We start from the raw sequence: 25,519 nt of genomic DNA on the forward strand, positions 1-25,519 counted from the left end.
TCACACCAACTTTTTCACACACAACATTTTGTGGGACCCACATGTTTTAAAGAAGAAAAAAAAAACTACGACACGCAAAACGAATCTCTATAACATAACATAATCATTCTTCCTACAACATAACTCTTATAAAATTCAATATTTAATGTCGTAAAGAATTATCTTATATTGATTGTAAATGAAAAGTATGATGGAAAAATAATAATTAGATAAGATAAAAGAACAATAGTCAGTAAAATTTGTATATTATGATTTCAAATCATTTTGCCACACACCCTGAGCTACCAAAATTGGGAAGTAGAAAGAAAAAAAAAAAAATAGTATTTTGATGCTCCATGACCATGCTTCTACTATGAGGAAAAGACATGAAACCCATCAAAAGAAGGAGAAAAAGAAGTAAACTTTGTAGAGTAGACATACCAGACGAACTGTTTCTTGCAACAGGGCTTCTTGGGAGTTGAATCGTCATCGTGAACTGTGTCTCCGGCCATCACAGAAGGAGCATCGCGGAGAAGCAGAATTACAACACAAAATACAACAATCAAGCTAATCTTCTCCGAAGCCACTCTCAACAAGATTTATGAATCCATTACCAACTCTCAGCTGAAACAAAGATAGAGAGAGAAATAGAAGGACCCTTGGCTGATGCGTCTTGGGTAATCAACTTTCGATTTTGTTCCATTTAAAAATAATAATAAAGACGTAAAGACATAAAAATCATTGATTTGTATGTGGAATAAATTTTTGAAGATAGAATTAAATATTTTGGTGAGATTTTTATTATTTTTCTTGGTACGTTTCAGTATTTTTCATGATAATAAATTTATAAAATAAGATTATCTCTCAACTCAGCCTAAAAAATAGATAAAGAGGTGATTCACAGTTTATTTAATAGGAAGGAAGTGAAGCTAATTCTTAATATACCATTCCCATGTTAATTTCATGACGAAAGAAACATATTTTATATGAAAGATAAATGGAAACTGTATTAGGGTAATCAAACACAATATTTATCCCATTTAATAGGATATAACAATTATATATGTTCCATAGTCATCCTCCTTGATGGATCAAAAGACTCTGAAAATTATAAATTTCACCTAGAGTCATAATATTCATGTGCTAAGTATCACAATAATTCCTTGATACATGCCCAATTTCTTAAACAGGTGAACAGACATGTTAATCTAACACAAGCTAAAATACATGGGAAACTGTTGTGGGAACACAAATTTAAGCAGTCAATAATACCGAAGAGCAAAATAATTAATTTATAAATAAATTTTTATAAAAATGTTAATATAATCTATATATAAATATATGAAATCAAATTATATTGATTAAACTGAACTTTTATATTTATTAAAAAAATGTTTTATAAACATTATTCTGAATTCCAGAGATATTCTATGCACAATATACTGATGAATAAGAATAAGAAAAAGATGCCAAGACAAGAAAAATCTTGACTTTCATGGAAGGTAAAGGTAAGACGTACACTCTGACTTGAAAAATAAAAAATAAAAAAGAAAAGAAAAGAAAAGAAAAGAAGAGGAAGTTGCATGAAAGCAAAACTAGACCTTAGACATGCATATGAAGTTATAGAGAAAAAATAGGACAATGACCCGGGAACATGAAAAGCGAATAAGAAGACCAACGGATGAGAGATTGCGCTTTAAGTGGAATGGAAATACCAAAATTGATGGTTTGTTAACTATTGCTACACTCAGGCCTTCTTTCTTGTGCTCTAGTGGCTTGCACAACACAAATGTTAACAACCCTCCAATTCCATTAGCTAAATCAAGAAAAACTTGGGAATATATATATAAAAAAAAGGAGAATCAAGTAGTACTTGGTATTGATTAGCTGTGTCATCTTGTGCATGCAGATTAACTAACTGATATATGGTTTTTGAATCTTCATTTGAATTGGCACTTAACTCTGTTCTCTTTGTCCACTTCTTAGTCAAGTTTTCTTTTATGTTAATCCCTATATATAATAATATAGTCTGAATATCTCACCAAGACAGTGATTCTCACTGAGAATTAATTGATAGGCATATAAAAAAAAAGTGAGGCAAAAATGGCTGGTGGAGGATTTGCTGATGCTGGGACCCTCAAGAGGGCTCATCTTTATGAGTCCAAGATTACTGGATTTTTCATCTTTTCTTGCATTGTTGGAGCTCTTGGTGGATCTCTATTCGGATATGATCTTGGTGTTTCAGGTGAGTTTTATGTTAGAGATATAATAAAATCATTCGCGTGTCTTTTCTCAACGGCTTAAGCTTTTGGAAAAGTTTAGTTTGATCCATGACATTCTACTATCTTGGTGTCTCTCATTTAAAATTAAACCATGATGTTGAAAGGTGACATGCTGAATTCTTTGATCACTTGTTCAAAAATCTTATGAGGGTATGAATAATATTGCTTGATAATTACAGGTGGAGTTACCTCCATGGATGATTTCCTCATAGAATTCTTCCCACAAGTGTATGAGAGGAAGCATGCACATCTTGCAGAAACGGATTATTGTAAATATGATGATCAACTATTGACACTCTTTACATCATCTTTGTACTTTGCGGCGCTTGTGTCAACATTTGGTGCTTCAAGTCTAACAAAAAACAAAGGCAGGAAAGCAAGTATTTTAGTTGGTTCCGTAAGCTTCTTTATTGGAGCTGTTCTCAATGCTGCTGCCAAGAACATTGCCACGTTGATCATTGGGCGTATCCTTCTTGGTGTTGGCATTGGATTTGGTAACCAAGTAGGTTTAACCATATTGATACAAATGTGATATAAAATCTTTCATGTTAAGTTTTTTTTTGGAACATATTATCATGACAACATAAATGAGAGAGTTGGATTGCGACACATATCTTCAAAATATGAAAAAAAGAAACTGTTATTCCCACAAAATAAAAGGGTATCACCAATTTTACTTGCATTGTTTTTCTAATTATTGTGCAGGCTGTTCCTCTGTATCTTTCAGAAATGGCTCCAGCAAAAATCCGAGGAGCAGTGAACCAACTCTTTCAGTTAACAACATGTTTGGGAATTTTAATAGCTAACCTTGTGAACTATGGTACCGAGAGACTTCATCCTTGGGGATGGAGGTTATCCCTTGGTTTAGCCACAGTTCCAGCAACTTTAATGTTCATTGGAGGTTATTTGTGTCCAGAGACACCAAACAGTCTTGTTGAACAAGGACGAATTGAGGAAGGAAGAATAGTATTGGAGAAGATTAGGGGCACCCCTAATGTTGATGCTGAATTTGATGATCTTCTTGAGGCTAGCAGAGAAGCAAAATCTATCAAGAACCCTTTCCAGAACCTCCTCCTAAGAAAGAACAGACCCCAATTAATAATTGGTGCTTTGGCTATTCCAGCATTCCAACAACTAACTGGCAACAACTCCATCCTCTTCTATGCACCTGTCATTTTCCAAACTTTAGGCTTTGGCTCTGGGGCAGCTCTATATTCATCTGTTATCACCAGTGTAGCACTTGTTCTTGCCACTCTTATCTCAATGGCTTTTGTTGACAAGTTTGGTAGGAGAGCTTTCTTTTTGGAAGCTGGTGCTGAAATGATATTCTGCATGGTATAAACTACATCTTTCATACATAACTTTTGTCCTTAAAACTCATATAACACAAATGAAATAAAAAACATAACATGATATTTGTTGAGATATATAAAATCATTAATGTAGTTTCACTCAATAGCTTAAGCTTTTGGGTTGAATTGGTTCTTTACATGGTATCAGAGTCTCGTGTCCCGGGTTCGATCCTTGTCGCCCCCCACTTTCTTTCAAGTGGAATTTCTTTGTTCACACAGGTAGGTGGCCCTGTGCATTGTTCACCCTTCAAGCCCAGTGGGCTCTCGTGTGAGGGGACGTATGGAGATATATAAAACCATTAATGTAACCTCACTCAATAGCTTAAGCTTTTAGGTTGAATTGGTTCTTTATAGTATTCATTATCATATTTTGTTACTAGTTTGAGGGGGTTTTTTTTGTTTCAATCTGCAGATTGCTACAGCTTTGGTTTTGGCTTTTGCATTTGGAAAAGGCAAACAACTTTCATTTGGTGTTGGTTTATTTCTGGTTATAGTGATTTTCATATTTGTTTTAGCATATGGAAGATCTTGGGGTCCCTTGGGGTGGTTGGTTCCTAGTGAGCTTTTCCCATTAGAGATAAGGTCATCTGCACAAAGTGTTGTGGTGTGTGTTAACATGATCTTCACTGCACTTGTGGCACAATTCTTCCTTGTATCACTTTGCCACCTCAAATATGGAATCTTCTTGCTGTTTGGGTTCTTAATTTTCCTTATGAGCTGCTTTGTCTACTACCTATTGCCAGAAACCAAGCAAGTTCCAATAGAGGAGATTTATCTTTTGTTTGAGAGACACTGGTTTTGGAAGAAAGTAGTAGCAGCAGAGTCTGGCACACCATTATAAGCCAAAATCTCAAATCTTGTTCTTTATATATGTTGTGATTCAAGTTGAAGAATTTGATTATATTTTTTTCTCAATGTACTGATACTCTTTTGACATCACTTATTATTTTTTCAATTCTTGTCCATCTATCTTTATAATGCTTAGTAATGTGGAAATTTTTGTGTTGTCCTCTGGATTGTTCCAAACTTGGAATTGATGAGAGGAAAATCACAAAAAGGGATAATCACAAAATCGTAATACTAGAGAAACAAACTAAATATAAAGTTCTTATAAAGGACAAATGTAATGTTCTACTAGCACTTTTTTTTAAGAAAAAGATAAAAACATATAATATGTTAAAACCATACAGAGCTTCTTTGGATCCTCTCTTTTTTAAGTTAGAAGCTACTTATAAGCTAATGCTAAAAAAAAAGAGTTTAACAAAAAAAGTTAAAAGCTGTTTGGTAATTACATAAAAAATTTAGCTTAAAAACACATATTTCAAGAAAATTATCTCTCTCTAACTTTATAACTCTTCATTTTAAAAAAAAATACACATTTCAAGGAAAGCAGATAAGAGTTTAATAAAAGGAGGAGCTTTTAATTTTTATTATAAGAGCTTTTCTCAAAACTTGTTTGGTCTAACTTATGCTTATAAGTAGCTTCTAGCTTAAAAAAAAATAAATACACACATACATATAATCTTTCTTTCTTTTTTTTTTTTTTGTAAAAAGATTAGATATGCATGTATCTTTGACTCAACTACGTTAGGTTTTTTATATTTTAGTTTTTGATACATAAATGATTTTTTTTCTTGGTTTATTTTATATTTTTAACATAATAATTTCATTTTAGGTATTTTAAATAGAATGAGGTAATAAAATACTAATTCATTTCAATCTTTATATTTGCCTAACTACTCATTTAATATGTAAATTTAACAAATCTAATTTCAATATGTTAAATCGTTTAAACCAAAGGGGGTTGGCTCAAGTTGTACACGTTTGATTCCTTTTAAGCAAGGTTTTAGGTTCAATTTTTTGTGAATACAAAAAAATTTATTTAAAAAAACTAATTCTATCGTAATATGAATATTCTCGATTCGAATAGGATTACTTTCACTGAAATTCAGTACAGGAAGGCTATGGTTTTCATTGGTATAATAACTTAGAAGAATAAAATAATAATTTATAAAATTATTGGTCCCATATCACATTTTGAAAAATTAAGCTATCACAACATGAGCACTGGCAAATTTCTATGATAATTCAATGGATTGCTCAATAAAGAATAAAAATATTAATTAAATAATAAAATAAAGAAATTATTGAATTAAAAATTTAAAAGCATTACATTTTTTAAAATAAATCAATAAAATAACTAATAAACATTAAATATTTTTTAATTAGTATATTTATACACTACACATCAGCAAGATTCATACATATATATATATATATATATATATATATATATATATATATATATAGTTTAGCGGATATACACTGACTGTACTTAAGGATTGGTGCACTGATATAAAATTATATCATTTTATAGTGTGAAAATATTTAATATGAGAAATCATAAACATACAAATATAAAATTATGTCATTTTATAGTGTGAAAGCATTAAATATTGGGAATCATAACCATACAAAGATGTAAGTAAATATAAAATATTAAATATAAGGAATCATAATGATGCAAAGGTGAAAATAAATATAATATTTCTATTTTCTACAATTAATTCTAAACGCGAACTTTCTTTATTTCATCCAAAACGACGTAGTTTCTATGTGATTGCACCAATGTTTATATACAGTCACGTTACAAATCATTTTGCCATATATATATATATATATATATATATCCTCTCTTTCCAATGTTTCTTAATTTTAGTGATGAAATTGCTAGGAAACGATTATTGACAGCGCACTGTTAAGTGTCTTTTGTTTTGGTTTATTGAATTCAAATTGTAATATTACAGATTTCCATAAATCGGTAATTTTGTGCATCTAACCCATAAGAAGCTCAAGGTGCATTTGATTTGCTAAAATTTAAAGGACAACTCAGCTCAAAATGAGTTGTATTTTATTTTGTCCTATTTGTAAAATTGATAAAGTACTGGACAAAAGAACTGTCAATTGACAACTCAAAACATCTATTTTTTTTTTAGGGAATATAATTTCTGATGTTATATTACACAACTTGTTTCATGCAAATTTTAAAAAGTGAATAGAACTCATCAACGAGAAGAGAGAGAAAAAAAGTGAATCTCATCCTTTTTTTTTATGTATTGTATGAGACAAAAATTTCATGCAATATGAGAAATTATATTTCCATTTTTTTATATTATTCATTTAATCAGGTGCAAAAATTTTGTGAGTAGAAAAAAAAAAAAAGGAAAAAAAACAAATCTATTCTTATCACTTCATGACACTCGAGCATTTAAATATAATCACCCTTTACTGATTTTCCTTTTAGTTTCAAGTCTCATATTTAGTACATATAAATTAATTACTTTATGTTTTTTATATTCAGATTATATATTGTTTTCAGAGATTTGGTCCTTTTCCTTTAGTCTTCAGTATTTTCCCTGACATTTAATGGGTATTAATTTTAATTATATCTATGTATGTGTTGTGAAAATAAAGTGTGAAATAGGAATGCGATCAAAGTTGAATTAACCCTAAAATTTCTTGCAATTATGATTTAAATATAAAAACGCATGCTATAACTATCAAATAATTATAAAGAAGAAAAATAAAGAACATATTAATTGCATAACATTAAAAATTGAACATTAAATTGAAAGAAAAAAGTAGATAATATCAAAAACCCATTGGTTCCATCTAAAACCCTAACTATAGGAAAACCTAACTTGACATCGTGAAGAGAACTAAAACAAAAGATGAAAAAGTAGAGAAATCCATAAAAGAAACTTGATAACCAATCTCCACGATGAAGCTTTGACCCTTCCTTCAACTCCTTGTCCAAGAACAAGGTCTTTTCTTTCCTTAGGTCATAGAAAATCAAATGCATTTGCCTTGTTTCTTTCCCTTTTTAATAAAAAAGATCCATAAACTTTTTTACAATGAGGCTCGCTGAAGCGAGAAACTTAGCAAAGAAATACATACCAATTGCCTTCTTCTAGGTTTTGCTCGCTAGGTTGCTCGCTTGAGCAAGTTGTTGCACGAAATATCATCCTTTGTACTTGTTCGTTGTAGCGAGCAAGCCAGCGAGCATAACTTGGCTTGAATGTCTCTCCTTCCAGTTTCCTTAACCAACCTTTGCTCCATTATATCAATTTTAACTTGAAATCAATACAATTTTTCGTAAATATTTTACCGAGCACAAAAACTAAAAATATATTTTACATCTAATAATATTTACCATATCTTTAACCGTATTTAATAATATTTAGCATACTGTTGACCCTAAAGACATAATATATTTGACATTTAACGGTATGTTAATATGAACTATTGATGAGTTACATGAATTTTTTTATTCTTCTTTAGTTTTGAATCTTTTAAACATATTTAGAATCACATTAATTGCTTTAATTTATTTCTATGTTAAAAATATGAGTTTTCTTAACTCTTAAGAGAATTTAATTTTTTTTTATTAAATCTTAAAATTACTGAAATATAAAAAACAATAAATATGTTTTAGTCTTAAATGCATTAAATGTTTAACTTTTTATAATTTGTTATTTTTAAATACATATTTAACATTTAAAAAAATCAAAAGATGAAATTAAGTAGAATTAATGATTAAGAGTCTGACTTTTTTACAATAAATTACTTATTTATTGATATCAAGATTTACCGATTGATTAATGATCGATCCAATATATGGACATATCATAATTAATTTGGGGTTTGGTATTTGTCATTTTAAATGACATAAGTTATGTCATTTTAGAAGAGAGGTAGACACAGAAAAACAGAAATCATGGGAGAGAGAAAGTGAGTGGTTTTTTTAATTTAAAATTTAAATTTTCTGTGTCTATATCTCTCGTAAAATGACATAACTTTTTGTCATTTAAAATCACAAACATTTTTCCTATTAATTTGATTTGATTGATTTTATTGGAGTATAAGAAGAAGATTCACAATAGCTTGTGGACCACACCTCGGGGTGAATATATGCGTTATTGTGCAAGACTACGCACTTCATACAAATTTCCTCTCCATATTACGTTTCCTTTGATTTGAAGCCAAAGATGAAGCCTCTTCATTGTTCTTGGTGAGTGCATCTACACTACTCCTCTTGCTATCTTCACAAAATCGCCATTCCTTTCAAACTCCAGCTAAAGCTTTTGTTATTGGTTTGTTATTATATATAAAGGCTTTATTAATCTCCATCAACATAAGAGAAGATATCTCCTACCACTCTTACAATCATGTGGTGGAATCCACATAATTATAAAAAAATAAAAAAAAGCTCAAATAACGATGTCTGTGCTGGAAATTAAATCCATCTTCTGTGGTTGAAGATTAATTTTTCCCTATATATAATTCGTCTCTTTCTTGCCTTCTTGTAATTCAATTCGAATTTTTTTTTCTTCCAAAATTGAGTTTTTTTATATGATGCACGTAGAATTGGCTTACATAACGATATCTTCCTGTTCTGAATTCAGAATGGGCTCAAATTTGACTTGCTGCATCGAAACTAGCCATTGATCAATTATAATTGACAAAAAAAAAACTTTTTCTTTTCAATTTGAATTTTATATTTATTTCGATTTTTTGGGTTTTTTGTTTATTATTATTATTATTTTTTTGATGATTTTATATGTTTATATCTTTAGAAGATCTAAATCTAAAATGATTGGATTGAGTATCAATTAGATTTAAAATTGAATAAAATTATCTATTTACTAAACAATTATTTATTTATTTTGAGATATACTTTTCGAGAACTTTCATTCTAATTGAAGGGATATGATATTGTGACAATCAAATAATGTTACTACCAATGTTACTATCACATCTTAACCGTTGATTTCCGCCAATCAACGGTTATCATTTATTGCGAATTAATAATTAATTAATGAGTTTGATTTGAAAAATGATAACCGTTGATTGGCGGAAATCAACGGTTAAGATGTGGTAGTAACATTATTTGGTTGTCACAATATCCTATCCCCTAATTGAATTGATGACAAATGAACAATGATTTTCCCCTCTTTGTTTCTCTTTGCACCTGCATTCATGTTCTTTATCATAGTAACATGGGTTTCATGGTTTTGTTATAATTTTTTTGTTCAACGTTCTGAGAGCAGGTGTTGATTTTGCGAAGTGATCATATAATTCAACATGGGTGTAATTTTTTTTTTTGAATAATCTCAAGGGTATCTTTTAATTGTAATTGAAGACTAATCCTTATCGAGCATTATGGAATCCATTCAGGAGCTGCTTCCTCAAATTCTTTTTCTCCATTTCCAGGGCTCTAATTCGAAATCTCTGGTTAAGAGGCTCAGGCTCTTTACCACCTGTGCCGAAGGAGTTTGGTAACATGGATGTAATTAACAGTAATGAAAACGACATTGTCACATGCAATGAAGTCATGGTACAAAATGAATATCCAAGTACTGAAGATTCATCAAATGTCACGTCAAGCAACAACGACGACGATGTTACAAAACATCCAGAGCAGATTAAAACAAAGGAATGTTTGGTGCAGCGAAGATTTAGCCTTAGACTTCAAAATCGGAAGGACAATGGCAAAGATAATAAAAAGAGATCAATGAGTGATAACAATGGGAACAATTTTGATCCGAAGAGAGCAAAGATTGAAGTAGGTGAAACATGCATAAGCGATACAAGCTCTCCCTCTAGTGATTTTCTTCATGTGTTTGATGAATTGGACTTCAGGGGCGTTCTAATGATAAAAGAATCGTTGAGATCTTTCAATCTCCATAGACTTGAATCTTCTCAGGTAATAAAATTAATTTGCACATTATTTATATAATCGTTTGTGTTCTTTATTAGTTCTTGAAGTATAGAAAAAAAAAGTCGTATTTCCTTTCCTATTTTATTTATTTATTTGGCAAAATGTGACTACGTGATGTCTTTTTCAATTGGTTTCTCTAATACTGTCCTACAGGTAGAGCAGAGTAAATCCAAGAAGCTGGATAAGAGGGATGCCAAACTTTTAAGGACTAAGGTAAGCCTTTTAAGAACAATTTTTCCTAAACTCCAATTAGAAATTGTGTAAAATGTATTTCTTGAAACTTACTATTTTTTTTTCAGCCAGGAAGATTTTGATTAATTCACTTTGAGGTGTATTAGTTGATAAATTTTCTTTCATTGATGTGCTTTTGAGTGAAAACACAAGCCGAAATATGTTTGTCAGCCATGATTCTGTTCTCCATTGATTCATAGTTTTATTTTTATAGTGAGACATATATAATTCCATAAGCTTTGTGGAATGGGCATCTATATATTCTTGTATCTACCTGACACATACCTGATCTTTATTTTTGTTTTGAGTCTCCTAACCGGTTAATCCTTTTGGACTAGTTCGGTTCGAGTACTGTCAAATCCTATAGAGGGGGCAGCTTCCTAAGACCTTTTTTTTCATTCTCACGGTTCTAATTGATCTTTATTTTTGTTTTTTGAATTGGGGTATGCCATCATTTCAATCTGCTTATGTTGTAGTTAGGCCGATTGAAAAAGCAATGGTGATAACATATTAACGAATATTTGTAAATGGTTTGAGAGATTCTTCAGCAAATTATTTTATTTATTTAAAATTTATAATCATTAATTATGAAAATAAGAAATTGCAATCCCTAGTCTATCTGATATTGTGAAACATACAAATCAAATTATGGTTTTTGATTTGATTTGTATGTTTCCTAACGTGGGATTGTAATTTCCTATTTCCCATAATTAGTGATTGTAAATTTTAGATAATAAAATAAGAGTGCTGAGAAATTTCTCAAAACATTCATAAATCCTTGTTAATATGATCGATTAATTATTGAAATTATTTTCATTTTAGTTGCGACCCTTTTACGATAGAGAGGGTACCAAAGTTTTAATTGTTGGGAGTGTATTTGGATTTGATTTATGTTTGAGATTCCTTTGATGAAGATATAAATTTGTCTTGTATGTTGAAAGTAGGGTTGGCAAAACGGGCCAACCCGACTCAACCCGACCCAACCCGCGTACCCGAAAAAAAAGAGCTGGGTTAGGGTTGACTTGAAAAATAAAAGAGCCAGAAAACTCAACCCAACCTGACTCGAGTCGGGTTAGGGTTGGCTCGAAAAATAGAAAAAAATAAAATTCCATTGATGCTATAACTTCTAATTTTTTTTCCTAAATTATTAATTCATTCAACACAAAGGCATTATACAGATAAACCATAGAAAATTTTGCATTTGGACTTGGACTTATTGGCAGTTGACACCACATTCACACTGTCACACATACTATAAAAAATGTCCTTAATGCACGGTTTTGGACTTATTGGCAGCTGCAGGGTATTTTTGTTTGGGTTTTTGGATTTGGAATTTTAGGTTTTAACTTTCCACTTTACCTTCAATAATTTTTATACTTTTATATTAAAAAAAAAAAGCATAACCCGCGAGCCAACCCGTTTGACCCGTGAGTTAACTCGATTTTTTTCGAGTTGAAACGAGTCGGGCTGACTCGAGTTACTAACTCATTTTTCCTAACCCAACCCGGCTCATTTTAGCCGGGTTACGAGCCAACCCGATGGGTTGACTCATTTTTGCCAAACCTAGTTGAAAGGATAATAGAGAAAGACTAGAGGAGTTGGAAGTTTTCAAATAACTTGCCATTAACCTAAAACTTTCTATTTCTTTTAGGGATAGGATATTGTGACACCCAAGTTATGTTACACCCATGTGACACCCAGTCAGTCTCACCGTTAGATCGCTTATGTTGATCCAACGGTTATATTTACTTCTATCTTTGTATGGTCATGATTTCCCAAATTTAATATTTTATATTTATTTCTACCTTTGTATGCTTATGATTTCCCATATTTAATGCTTTCACTTTAAATTTGAGAAATCATGACCATACAAAGATGGAAATAAATATAACCGTTGGATCAACATAAGCGATCTAACGGTGAGATTGACTGGGTGTCACAATATCCTATCCCTTTTTTTTAAAACAAAATCTTCCTATTTTTTAGGTAAGATTTGGCCAAAGATATTTTGTTATTATTATTTTGCATAAATTTTTGGGATAGACTATTTTATCTTCTTTTTTTTTTTTTCTACCAATTTTCAACACTATCAGATTATAATCTCAATAAGAGAGAAATGATAAAGGTAGTTAATATTCTGATGTAACGGTGTTGAAAAATGGTTGGCAAAGGTAAGCATAAATAAAGAGTAGGTAGAATAACTCATCTCTAGATTTTTAAGTATCTTTATGTTGAAATTATAAAGATTTAGATAGAGAAGAAAGAAAAGGGATAATAAAAAATGGGATAGGTTATTCTACCTATCATTTTTAAGATGATCTTAACTAATTTTTATCTTTCTCTCTCCTCTTGAGATTTTGATCTAACGGTGTTGGAGAGTGGTAGGTAAAGTTAGGTAGAATAACTTATCCCATAAAAAATTGATATTGATTTAAGGGTAAAGGATTTCTTCAGTCAATGGAGATAAGTTATCTTCGGTGAGCTTAAAACGACATCGTTTTGGGATGGAAATCAAGTGTTTTTATAATTTTAATATATTGCAGGGTTATATTAATCTTTATCATTATAATTTTTCTCACTGGAGATAACTTTATCTTCTTTGTTTGCCAAGAAGATAACATCAGTTTTTTTACGTTTCATAATCAATCTAAATTTTAACCATGCAGTTTTCAGTGTTTGCCATCAGTTTTTTTCACGAGCAGAGATCTAGGGTTTCATTAAAGTTGAATGAATAGAGTATATGGGAAAATCTCATGTGAAGTTGGACAGTGATGATTTTATGTCATCATGAGTTGTATTTATTCTTCGAATATCCGTAATAGATGCATCTCTGCATGCAGGACTTGTTTTGTTGAACTCCTAATGAACTTTTGACATGTGAATTGGATTTTCCATTTGTGAAGATTAAGATATATTGTAATTGAAAATCATAGGTCCACTCCTGTGTCAGATCGATCATGTCAATATTTATATTGGAATAATGTTACTAATTAAGTTCATTTGTTGATCTTTCTAGCTACATAAAAGCGTGGAGCAATCTATAAATAGATTATATATACACATTAATTTGTGGAAGACACTTGCAAATTTATTGCTTCAACTGAAATCTTAATCTATAATATTAATGAAATAGTATAATGATACATGTAATGTTATATATGGTCTTGTGCATTCAATAATCAATTATTCATTGTCTAGGATGTTGATAAAAATTGGGCTGAGAAAGGTTTTCCTACAAGCACAGGGTGTAAGTATCTTTTAAAGCAGCTTCGGAGACTGGCCAAATTGGGTAATGATAAGGTTGTAAGTTTTATATATGCTTAATTGGTTCTATCAAGTTTATCGTACAATGCATGTGTTTCATACATTTATAATTTTAAGAAACAATTCTAGGAAATAATTTTTCAAAACACAAATAAACAAAAACAGAATCAAATTGACCTTAGCTTCCTCTCAAAAAACTTCTTACTCTTCACTTCTAAATTGTTGTCACCAAATGGATTCTGTTGATCATGTCTGTGGCTTCAGAACTTTATATAGTGTCATTTGTACTTCAGCTTTCTTTTTTGTCTTTATTCACTTTCATGCTACTTTTCTTTTTGGCTTATGGTTGTATTGTAACATTTGGTTTTGCTTCTTATGTTAGGTACATTTGACTCGAGGGCAAGTATCCAGTGCTTCTGAATATCCATGGTATGCTATCGGCTAAACTCTTTAGAGAAGAAGTGTAATAGGTTCTTTTAATCTGCATTAAATTTGTAACTAAGCTCATGTACATATGGTTTTCTTAGTTTGGTTTGCAAGGACCTTAGCAATGGACAAGAAGCCATTACCATTCCAGTAACTAATGAATATGATGATCCCCCCATTGCACCTGAGGGTAAGTTTAATCATCAACTAGCCATTTTAGTTTTTTAGTAGCAAGTTCTGCTTGAGTAATAAAAGTTCTTCAAAGTAATTGCATTGCACTTTAGCATTTAAAATAGGGATTAATAATTTTATCTCCATACACATATAACAGTGTGTGGAGTCCATGTTGTCTTTTTTCTCTCTCTTCTCCTTACATGCTTCACATGAGGCTCACACACTTTGTATAAGTGTGTGTACAAAAGTGTGTGTAAGAGATAAAATTATCTCATATAACATGAGAAACTATAAACCCTTTAATATATATATATGTGTGTGGGGGGTAGAATTCTTTGACATCAGTGTTAAATTTAAAATTTGACACCTCATCTAAGAGCCATTAGATCGAAAAAGATCAACGACTCTGATTTATAAGCATATGACACCATTGATCTTTTTTTATCTAATGACTCTCAGATGAAGTATCAAATTTTAAATTTGACACTGGTGTCAAAGGATCCCACCCCTATATGTGTGTGTATGAATAATTGGTTGACTAGAACAATTGGAGTTTATTTTATGACTTTCTAAGATAATAATCTAGTTCCATCTTTATAATTTTCTATGATTTAATTTGATATTATGTGTGTGTTTTTTTTCCTTGTATTTTCATTTTCTCTCCTATTTTATTTGGGGAAATGTAATTTGTCTAATTACTCACTTGGAGTTTGCATTAATATGATGTTTTAAATTTTAGGGTTTGCATATACCACATCACTTCAATATGCAAGCAACGTTAAAGTTCCCTCTAGTGACAAAGATTGCAAGTGCAAAGGAAGTTGTAGAAATATGAGTACTTGCTCTTGTGCTCTTCGTAATGGCTCCGAGTTTCCATATGTTGTTGGTCGGAAAGGTTGCAGGTGATAGTTTATTTTTCTAATAAAATTAATCTTTCTTTACCTTCCAAAAATCTTCATTTGTATTTGATTTTCAATCTTCTAAAGTCCTTTAACACACTTTATTGGCTTATTCATATTCAGATTGATGCAGCCTACAGATATTTTGTATGAATGTGGTCCAAGATGTGGACCTAATTGTGACAATAAAATAACTCAAAAGGGTTTGAGTTATAAGCTTGAGGTATATCATCCAAAACTTCTATGCCTTTTTATTAATTATTGTGTGATCCTAAAAACAATTTCTTTGCACAGGTTTATAGAACTCCCAACAAAGGGTGGGCAGTTAGAACATGGGACTTCATTCCTTGTGGTGCACCTATTTGTGAATATTTTGGTGTTGTTAGAAGAAATGAAGATTTGGAGTTGGAGAGTGCTCTAGGGAATGCTTTTATATTTGACATTGATTGCTTACATACAATTAATGAGGTAGATGGACGGGAGGTAAGAATACAATTATTATTTGATTTGAATTTTTTTAGTTTTTTTATTTTAGATTGAATTGTTATCTGTGTCTGTATCTCTCTTAAAATGACATAACTTTCTGTCATTTAAAATGACAAACACTTTTCCCTTTTTTTAATATATATAACTTGCATTGCTGTAAACTTGGTGGGGGTTTGAAATGCCCTTATTATAATCAAAATGGGTCCCTCGGATGTACTGTTGTAGGATATTCTGAAGAAAAAAAAAACAATTATATATTACGGATAGTACATGGTTATAATATTAAATTTTTTTATATCTCTTATAATTATGTACTACTCATAATATATAGTTATTTTTTTGTTACATGAATTCCTGCTAACATGATTCTTATATTTCCCAATCAAAATATGGAATCAAATAGCCATGGTATATCCTTCTTAGGATTGGTTTAGTGTAAGAGTATATTGTGATCTCCTTGTTCAGTTGTGATAAATATCTGATTAGTGTTTGAAAAAGATTTTATTACATTACTTGGAAGGGTGATATTAGTTGATTTTTCCAATGATCTTTTTCTTTTTCTCAGAGAAGGTTGCGTGATGTATCATTGCCGAGTAACACTTTTGTTGAAAAAAGAAATGAAGTGACAACAGAAAATGAGCCCGAGTTCAGCATAGATGCCAACTCTTTTGGGAATGTTGTTAGGCTCATAAATCATAGTTGTGATCCTAACCTCTTTGTTCAATGTGTTCTGAGCTCTCACCATGATATCAGACTAGCTAGGATAGTGTTATTTGCGGCACAAGACATACCTCCTTACCAAGTAAGGATCTTATTTGTGCTTTTCTTTTTCTTTTTCTTTTTTATAGAGTTTGATGTTTCTTATATTGTAGGAGATAAAATTATTTCTACCTATACATAAAAGTACGTGCGGTCATGTGAAGAGAAAAGAAAGAAAAAAATAAACCCCACACACTTTAAAGTGTGTATAAGATATTAAAGGCTTTTTTATATTATACAAATATGATGAAAGTTATATTCACAATTTTTTTTTTTTACAAACTTACAAATTACACTATGTTTTATTGGTAAGACTTCATTCAAGAGTGTCTTACGGATAAGACATAGTGCAGTTTATAAGAATTTATAAGTAAAAAATTTGTAAATATAACATTTCCCTATAAGTATATAATATTTATCATTATTTTTTATTTGTTCTTACTTTTATATAAATTCATTGATGGCCCAAATTATCACCAAACTAATTTGGAATAAAGATGATTATCTACTAGATAATTACAATTTTTACCTCATAATATATTTCTTATGTAAGATGGAATATGGATTCATTGCAATCTTGACTAAAGGGTGGGATATGGATTCATTGCAATCTATTAAAATGAAATCATGAAAAACTCTGCATTAACATATATAATCCATTATGTCACAATTCGAACATCGTTGCAATGCTATGATTTAATGCTTTCTAATTAATGATTTTCTTAATTGTTGGGTACATGCATCATGTTGATACTTGATTTCTTTTGGGGGATACCTTTCTTTGGAATGATAAAAGTGTTATTGTTTTGACAGGAGCTCACATATGATTATGGTTATATACTTGATAGTGTTGTTGGTCCTGATGGAATACCTAAGCAGTTACCTTGTTACTGTGGTGCAGCTGATTGTCGCAAGCGCTTATACTAGTTTGCTATACACAACACATTACATCTGTTTGATTTAAGAATAGACTTTTTCGAATTCCAATTGCATGAGAAGTAGAAACAATATCACAAGTGGGATCTGCAAGTAAGAAGAGAAAAAAAAAAATAGAGATGAGATTTATCTCTATTTTGTATGTGTAAGAGTTTGACTTCTTAGGTGTAAAATGAGAGAAATATAAACTTTTAATATTTTGTATGCAATTTTCGTTCCGTACCAAACCCAATTAAATTAATTTTGGGTGAAGGTGACGTTGTTGTTGTGGTTAAATTTTTATTGAGAATTTGGAGTTTAGGGGTTCCTCTACCTGTTCAAATTGTACATAATTATTAACTATTATGGAAACAACAATCTTATTTCGTTTCGTATGGTATCAAAGTGACGTTGTCGTTGTCGTTGATGTTGAATTTTTATGGAGAAATTAGGGGTACTCTCTTGTACAAATTGCGCATAACTATTAATCAATATAAAAATAACAATATTATTCTGTTTTTTATGATATTGCCAATGCCTAGTAATTAATCATAATTGAAAAGAAAAGAAAAATAGGAACACTGACTAACTGTCACGATTTTAGCAATTTTTTACCAATATTTTACCATGAAGTTCACAACAACTTGTAGCGAATTTGGTAGTCAATGATTTTGTGACACGTGACACACTTTCGCAAGAAAAGCTGACTGCCATGTGTCCAAATTCCCTACGACTGGTAGCGAATTTGGTAGCCAAAGATTTTGTGACACATGACACACTTTCGCAGGAAAAGCAGACTGTCACGTGGCACACTTTTGTAGGAAAAATTGACTGGACTAAGTTCACTACTAGGGCTAGCGAACTTGGTGCGCTATGTGGCACAATCTTGTTGCCCGATAAGAATTAATGTAGCAATCACAATCAAAAAAAGAAAACGAAGAAAAAGAGCTATTTAATTAATGTACCAATCACAATTAGTGTACCGATGGGATTAACTTTTGATTGTACCTATATATTAATGTACCAATCACCAATCACTTTGGAAGGCCATAACTTTTGATTCGGATATTAAAATCAGATGATTTTTTATTTTATTTCACATACTTTTCAAAATCTACGCAATGAAGCCTAATTTGACATATTTTATCTATTACAAACATCGTTCGAATTTATAACAATGACATCACAAATAATTAATGTATCAATCACCAATCATAATTAATATACCAATCAAAATTAATTGTGATTGGTACATTAATTATAATTAGTAATTGATACATTAATTGTGATCAAAATTAAATGTTATTGGTGATTGGTACATTAATTAAATAATCATTTTTCTTCATTTTTTTTTAATTGTGATTGGTACATTAATTCTTATTAGGCAACGAGTTTGTGCCACATGGTGCACCAAATTCGCTACCCCTATTAGCGAACTTAGTCCAGTTTTCTTTTCCTGAAAAATGTGCCACGTGTCATGAAATTATTAGCTACCAAGTTCGCTATCAGTCGTAGCGAACTTGGACATGTGCAGTCAACTTTTCCTGCAAAAGTGTGTCACGTGTCAAAAAAATCATTGGCTACCAAGTTTGCTACCAATCGTAGCGAACTTCAACACGTGGCAGTCTGGTAAATTTTACTATTCGCATGATAGTTTGGTATATAAATGCAAAAAGCATGGCACATTGGTCAATGTTCCAGAAAATAAATAAGATTGAAAAAATATTTCCATATATGATTTTGGGATCATTATATTGTGTATCTATTTAATTTTCTTATCCTTATTACTTTTTTCTACCATCATTGATTATATTTAAATCAACAGTCACAAATATAATAATATTTTTTATTTTATTTATATCTCGCTTATTTTTCTCAACTAATTACACCAGTTGTTTATCGCCGTTGATTTAAATATAATCAATGGTTATTTACCAAAAATAAATAAATAAATAAATATAATCAATGGTAATAAAAAGGTAGTAAAAGTAGAAAGATTAAATAGGTAGGCAATATAACTATTCCTGTAACAAAATGCAACAAATATTTTACTTTTATCTTTTTGTGAATTGTTTTAGTAAATATATTCATACCATATAACATTTTTATGACGAAGTATATATATAGATCTTTTTGGATAGTTACATGACTTTATTCAAAAACAATTCTAAAAAGCAGAGTAGATTGGCCAGTTAGTTAATTTATTTAATTACTTGGCTTAGTATATATGGAATGTATTCTACACTAATCAAGACATCATATTTGAATATAAGTGGCTGTGTAAGTGTTATGCAATATTTATAAGAATACAATAATGAGTTATAAAAAATAAAATTATTCACTTGTGGTTTAGATTTTTTATTCACTCTCATATAGGACAAAATGTCCAAGTGACCAAATATCATTTTCCCTATTCATATTATATTCACCTTCATAACGCAGTTTTTCCCACAATTGACACTATACATTCACCTGCAACAATTAATCACCCAATGGCACTTAGTTTATAATATGCCTTATATAAGTACACATTCACCTGCAACAATTAATCACCCAATGACACTTACTTTATAATATGCCTCAGAATCATCTATATAAGTAAGATTTACGCCCTAGAATAAGGACCTTTGCACTCTCTGCCTCTTTTATTAGATTATCATCTCATGCTCAACAATAACAATGAACGAAACAAAATTTTTAAATGAAAATTAATTATTTTTAAATAATCACTAAAATCACTATTATAAATGAGATAGGTTATGTTTACAAACTTTTTGTTTACAAACTCTTATAAATTACACTATGTACTATTGGAAGTACAATCCTAACCGAGGTACTTCCGGGAGTACATAATGTAATTTGTAAGATTTATAAACAAAAAGTTTGTAAATATAATAATGTCCCCGTTATAAATTATCAAAGTATTTCTATAATTATATTTCAGAGCTCAACCACTAATGGCACAAAGAAGGTACATTAGGTACACTTGATTAGTGCTATTGCTTGACTTATAAGCAAGATTTGATTCACCACACAATGCTCAACTACAACAGAACAATGGTATTACTACTATGTCAAACCTTGGACAAATTTGCAATATAAAAGCAAAACAATTATATGAAGGCTATAGCAGAATCAATTAACTATTCTTCCAAAATTTTACTCAGTAGAAGTAAGTTTTTACTCGGGTAACAATATGAGATTAATACAAATACTTGATCAAATGCCCGAATTTAAAAGGACAACTAAAAGAAAATAGGTGCAGTAGTAAAAACAAAAGATCATGGTAAAAGCAATAGTATAAATTACAAGTAATCCACTTGAATCTGAATCAATATATTTACAAGTAATAATGTTATTCCCTTCAAAAATAAAAGTATACCTCCAGCTGGTATCGTATCAAAAATCATGCAAGTTCCTCTACCTTGTGGTACTACATTTTGACATCCCTCACCAAAATCTTCTTTTCTAATTTTAGAATTCTGCTCCAACTTTTTTACCATTCATATTAACGGTGGTAACTTCTTTTGTCTGCAATGTCAAACATTCTTGCTTGTCACTATTTTTGACCCATAACCTTTCTGGGGGCTTAAAAACGGGCTCAGGTGGAGCTGATTTGGCCAAAGCCACTGTGGTTTGATAAATATGGTCAGCATCCAAAGATTCATCATCTAAAACAAGTGCACTTCCTTTCTTGACAGCTTGCTCCAACAGTAATAAAACTTCTTCTGTACAAGTTGCAGACCTTGATCTACTGATATCTGCTGCTCCTACACCATCTAGCAACTTATCGGTACGAGGATCTACCATGCTATTAATAGAATTGTCACCAGTTCCTAGGATGGTCACACTTGAACTTGTGCTCCCACAGGGCTGTGGCTCACCAGAAGAGCCCATGACATCTTCCGTGGTTTCAACTCCATAGATTTTCATAGAAAGTGAAGCAGGATCCGTAACCACAGACACAAGTAGATTGCTATTTTCTGTGGGATAAGGCACCTTAACCTTGTGCAAACTCACATCTCCGGAACTAGAGGAAATGCTAGTGTTATGAGGTTCATTGCTTAGATGCTCTACTGAATTCTTCTGCAGACATGGTACTGACAATTCTTGTGCATCCGATGGCAGTGCATTTGGATTTTCACTGTCGACAATTTTACTGGCTTCCTTGCTGTCATCTCTGAGATTTGACGAAGAGGGTCTCCAATTTTGTCCTCTCCACATAAGTATGTGCTCGTTTTCAAATGAAAGCAATATGCACGGAACAAGATCCTAAAGCCAAAGAACATATATGAAAGAAAAGATGTTACTATTGCATCATTAGAAAAATTCAAGTAACCTAAGTCAATCTTATGACACACCAAAAATATATATCTCAGTTCATATCATCTTCAATCTCGGATGGAAAATTGAGGTAAAACTGGTTATACCTTTAGTTTTGCTCCAATCCTTTTATAATCACTTGCATCTAGTCCTTGACAATTTATTCGCACTAGCTCACATTCTTCGAATGCCTCTCTGACATTTGTTACAAGGTCACAGTAATTACCATGTTTTGCTGCAACAATATAAAGATAGATATATGTCAGTTTGCCAGAAGAAAGAACAGTAATTTTCCTTTCTTGTTAAATTGTAACGAACATCTGAAAGAATCTACCTAGCTTGCATAAGGGTATCAAATCATTTCCCTTTTGACGCATTTCAGTTGCTTTTTGTAGCGTTAGACCTTCTGGAACTCGCTTGATCAGCTTAGGATACACTGGAGCAGCAGGTTTCCACAGCATAAAAGGAAAACGTGGACGTGTTTCATAATTGTAGTTTCTTCCTCGAAAAAGGTACACTGCACCACCCTTTCTGTAAATGATTTTCCCCCCGGTCCTTTCCTGGCAAACCAGACAAAATGAAGCAAGAGGACATAAATGAAAAAACAAAACGGAATTCTTTTTATCGAAGAATGTCAGAGGACATAGCCAACACACAAAAGTAAGAACAGGTAAACCCATTTTAAAGAAAAGAAAAACAAGGTTACAGTTGTAGACCATTAAGAGAGACCAAAGAAGTTGTCATTGAGAAAAAGGAGTCTTTTATCCCCCTATGAAAAGCTCCAAACAGCACTCAAAAGCGAGATTGAATCCAACATGAGGTAGTAACCTATATTTCTTTCAGTTAGTTAGCATTTAATTGTATTACAAAGCCAGAGAAAAAAGATGAAGAACGTAACAAATATTACAACCAAGAAATTGTACACATCCAAGAGCAAGCTGAGATTGTTATTTCCAAAACTTCTCAAAGCATTAAAAAAAACAGACGCTTAATGTCATGATGAATTGGTAATTGAGCAAGACGTGAAAAGATCAGAGGTTAAAAGCACAAAGAAACCAACCTCTATCTGCTGGCAAACATTGTCCATGTCAACGGTACACACTCCTATGCACTTTATCTTGCACACCTTCCGCCGCTTCCAATAAGTATGTATAGTATCCAACATGTTATGTGTCAAACCATCTCTACCTAACACAGAAAATTTGAGTGCACAGACATTTAAAAAAAAGAAAAGAAGAATAAGTAAACTTTCCATTCCCAATAGCCAGATAAGTGTATACAAGTGATCTCCTCACTCTCATGTAACATGCACTACTTAGCTCTCCTCATTCAATGTTCAAACAATCTTACAAGCAAGTAGCAACTAAGGTTTCACAAAACTCCTACAATTTAAACAAAGCAATATAACTTATGTTGCACCGACACTGACACGGAATACAACATGACACGACACTCCGATACGTTAATTCTAAAAAATGTTAAATTTCGACACGTTAGGACACGTTTTGATATTATATAATATTTTTAATTTATGTAGTGTATAGTATATTTAGTATTCAATAATTTAACAAAAAAAATAAAATTAAACTTGTAATACCCATCAATTTTGCAAAAAAACATAAGATATCCCAAATGTTTATATTAAACTCAATAAAATCATAATTGTAATCTAACGAATCTAATAGTTGGAACTTAAAATGCAACGCAACGTAATCTTTGAACTTTTTTTGAATCTTTGCAATGAATATTGGAGTGTCGGTGACTGTCGGGAAGTGTCGAACACGACACGTCGGAATTTTTTTAAGTGTCGGTGTTAACTGTTACCTATCCTATTCCCATTTAAGAAAAACACAAGTTACCTCCTTAAGTACACATCTACAACAATCACACTATCCTATTCCCATTTAAGAAAAAAAAAAAGTAGAAAAAGTCCCTAACATGCAACCCAACATTTGCACAAACTCCACTCATAATTTCCTCACACGCTCCCATGCAAACCACAGGATAACACTCAAGTCCATTATAACCTTTTGATTAACATTTAATTATTTGAAGCAAAAGGGTTCACTAAATTTTCAATAAAAGAAGAAACTTTAGAACATATTATGAAATTGCAAACCAAAAAAAGTAGAAAATACCAATAATGAGCTGGCGGGTAGTTTTTATGGTGCCATTAACCAATACATTGATCTCATCCTGCGTTAATGGCTCCCCCAATATCTCTTCCCTGGAGTGAAAATGAACCGGCTGAACCGGGCTCGAACCTTCTGAAAATGAACCGGACGACTGAACCGGGTTCGAGTCGAATTCATTAAACTTCTTCCTACTCGGCGGTGGGGCCCGACCGGTCCACGGACGCCGGGTGTTGGCCGGTCCGAACGGCACGAACGGCGGTTCGCGCATTTTGATCGGTTTGGCCGTCGGTGTCTCGGTGTAGCTGTACCTGAACTCGAACGGTGCACCGTCGACAACGTAGGACACTCCGTCATCGCCGATTTTCACATTCGCCGCCGGCGCAGGTTGAAATTGAGCACCAGGGTTGGGATTCTTCGAGAGCCTAAGCGAATCGGGTTTCGGTGGCGGTTTGGAGTACTTGGATTTTTTTCCCGGGATTGAAGGGCGCGACGGAGCGGAGGGTGTTCCGACGGATTTGAATGTTTCGACGGCGGCGGATGCGGCGGCGGATGCGGTTGCGGCGGCGATGTTGGCTATGATGTCGGCGGAGTCGAAGCGGCGAGTGCGGCGGATTTCGTCCTCGATTTCCTGCTGGGCTCGTCGGCGCTGGTTGAACTTCTCGGCGTTTGCGTTATTCCAACGGGAGAAACGGATCTCCGTGGAAGGGCGTTGATGGGTCGGGTTCGGGTCAATGGATGGGGCGAAGATGGGGAACCGGATTGGTAGCTTCAGAGTCACAGCCATGTTGGATGGATAGTACACTTTGATGGTTCAGGTTTATGAGTCACATGTTATTATCTCTGTTTGACGATTTTCGTTGCTGTAGTTAGCTAAGTACATTATTACTTAACAATTAATTATTATAATATCTTATTATAATCCACGATACATTTAGGTTCTTTTATATCCAAAAAATTATATTTATAAATATTTTGTTTATAAATTATAAGTATAATCAGTCATACTTTGAATAAGAGTGTATGACCGGTCATATTTAATATAAGTTGTAAAATAAATTATAAATGGATCTTTCTCCTTTTTTATAACATAAAACATAATACAACCAATTCAATTCTAAATACACTTGAAATTGTAGAAAAGGTCAATTTTTCTCAGAATTGAAAATTAACATCTATAATAACATCTTGCATTTCACAAGAGTAGGGGTTAAAGATGAAGATGAAGTAATTGTTCGTTTTGCTTGTTTATGGATGGAAAGATGTGTGATTACTGATTTTAAGTAGGTCAATCCTATCCATAACAGTAAGAGGTTCAAGATTCTCATTTTTTTTATTTTTTGCTGATTTGCATATTTGCGTAAACCTAAAGATTAAAATCATTAAAAAAAAATTGGATTATATGTTGCGATCGAATCGTATTTTTAATATGTTTTCATTCATAAATCAAAATTTAAACAGACATGGACAGAAAGAATTATAGGAGAAATATAAATAAAAATGATAAGGATAAGTA

The 25,519-nt window shown here is 31.9% G+C and overlaps 3 protein-coding genes across 3 annotated transcripts; 2 read left to right on the forward strand and 1 right to left on the reverse strand.

Annotated features, from left to right (window-relative positions):
• Window positions 1–291: 291 nt before the first annotated feature.
• Window positions 292–4,454, forward strand: LOC133313840 (sugar transport protein 14-like). The gene is made up of 5 exons (XM_061515254.1): window positions 292–656; window positions 2,057–2,224; window positions 2,441–2,763; window positions 2,967–3,596; window positions 4,026–4,454. Exons 2-5 carry the CDS (start codon window positions 2,083–2,085, stop codon window positions 4,452–4,454), a joined length of 1,524 nt encoding a protein of 507 aa, XP_061371238.1. The 5' UTR covers window positions 292–656; window positions 2,057–2,082.
• A 5,502-nt stretch (window positions 4,455–9,956) lies between these two features.
• LOC133313889 (histone-lysine N-methyltransferase, H3 lysine-9 specific SUVH4-like) lies at window positions 9,957–17,560 on the forward strand. The gene is made up of 10 exons (XM_061515304.1): window positions 9,957–10,379; window positions 10,548–10,607; window positions 13,824–13,928; window positions 14,272–14,318; window positions 14,417–14,505; window positions 15,229–15,391; window positions 15,512–15,611; window positions 15,683–15,871; window positions 16,440–16,676; window positions 17,447–17,560. The coding sequence occupies exons 1-10, from the start codon at window positions 9,957–9,959 to the stop codon at window positions 17,558–17,560; spliced, it is 1,527 nt and encodes a 508-aa protein (XP_061371288.1).
• Window positions 17,561–20,716: 3,156 nt separating this feature from the next.
• Window positions 20,717–24,835, reverse strand: LOC133313879 (CRS2-associated factor 1, chloroplastic-like). The gene is given in 6 exon segments (XM_061515295.1): window positions 20,717–21,043; window positions 21,045–21,820; window positions 21,979–22,106; window positions 22,206–22,431; window positions 22,932–23,059; window positions 24,010–24,835. Coding segments are annotated over 6 exon segments (2,229 nt in total). The 5' UTR covers window positions 24,791–24,835; the 3' UTR covers window positions 20,717–20,853.
• Between the last annotated feature and the right edge of the window lie 684 nt (window positions 24,836–25,519).

Source organism: Gastrolobium bilobum, unplaced genomic scaffold (assembly GCF_033153095.1).
Source record: "Gastrolobium bilobum isolate Gb01-03AN ecotype WA unplaced genomic scaffold, APGP_CSIRO_Gbil_v1 utg4223, whole genome shotgun sequence".
In the NCBI taxonomy this organism is placed as follows: Eukaryota; Viridiplantae; Streptophyta; class Magnoliopsida; order Fabales; family Fabaceae; genus Gastrolobium; species Gastrolobium bilobum.

Bases quoted from the DNA above. Each gene is read 5' to 3' on its own strand.
- LOC133313840 (XM_061515254.1), top strand. From the start codon at position 2,083: ATGGCTGGTGGAGGATTTGCTGATGCTGGGACCCTCAAGAGGGCTCAT. The intron at 2,225-2,440 runs GTGAGTTTTATG...TGATAATTACAG, and splicing joins ATATGATCTTGGTGTTTCAG to GTGGAGTTACCTCCATGGAT. The intron at 3,597-4,025 runs GTATAAACTACA...TTCAATCTGCAG, and splicing joins CTGAAATGATATTCTGCATG to ATTGCTACAGCTTTGGTTTT.
- LOC133313889 (XM_061515304.1), top strand. From the start codon at position 9,957: ATGGATGTAATTAACAGTAATGAAAACGACATTGTCACATGCAATGAA. The intron at 14,319-14,416 runs GTATGCTATCGG...TGGTTTTCTTAG, and splicing joins AGTGCTTCTGAATATCCATG to TTTGGTTTGCAAGGACCTTA. The intron at 15,872-16,439 runs GTAAGAATACAA...TCTTTTTCTCAG, and splicing joins ATGAGGTAGATGGACGGGAG to AGAAGGTTGCGTGATGTATC.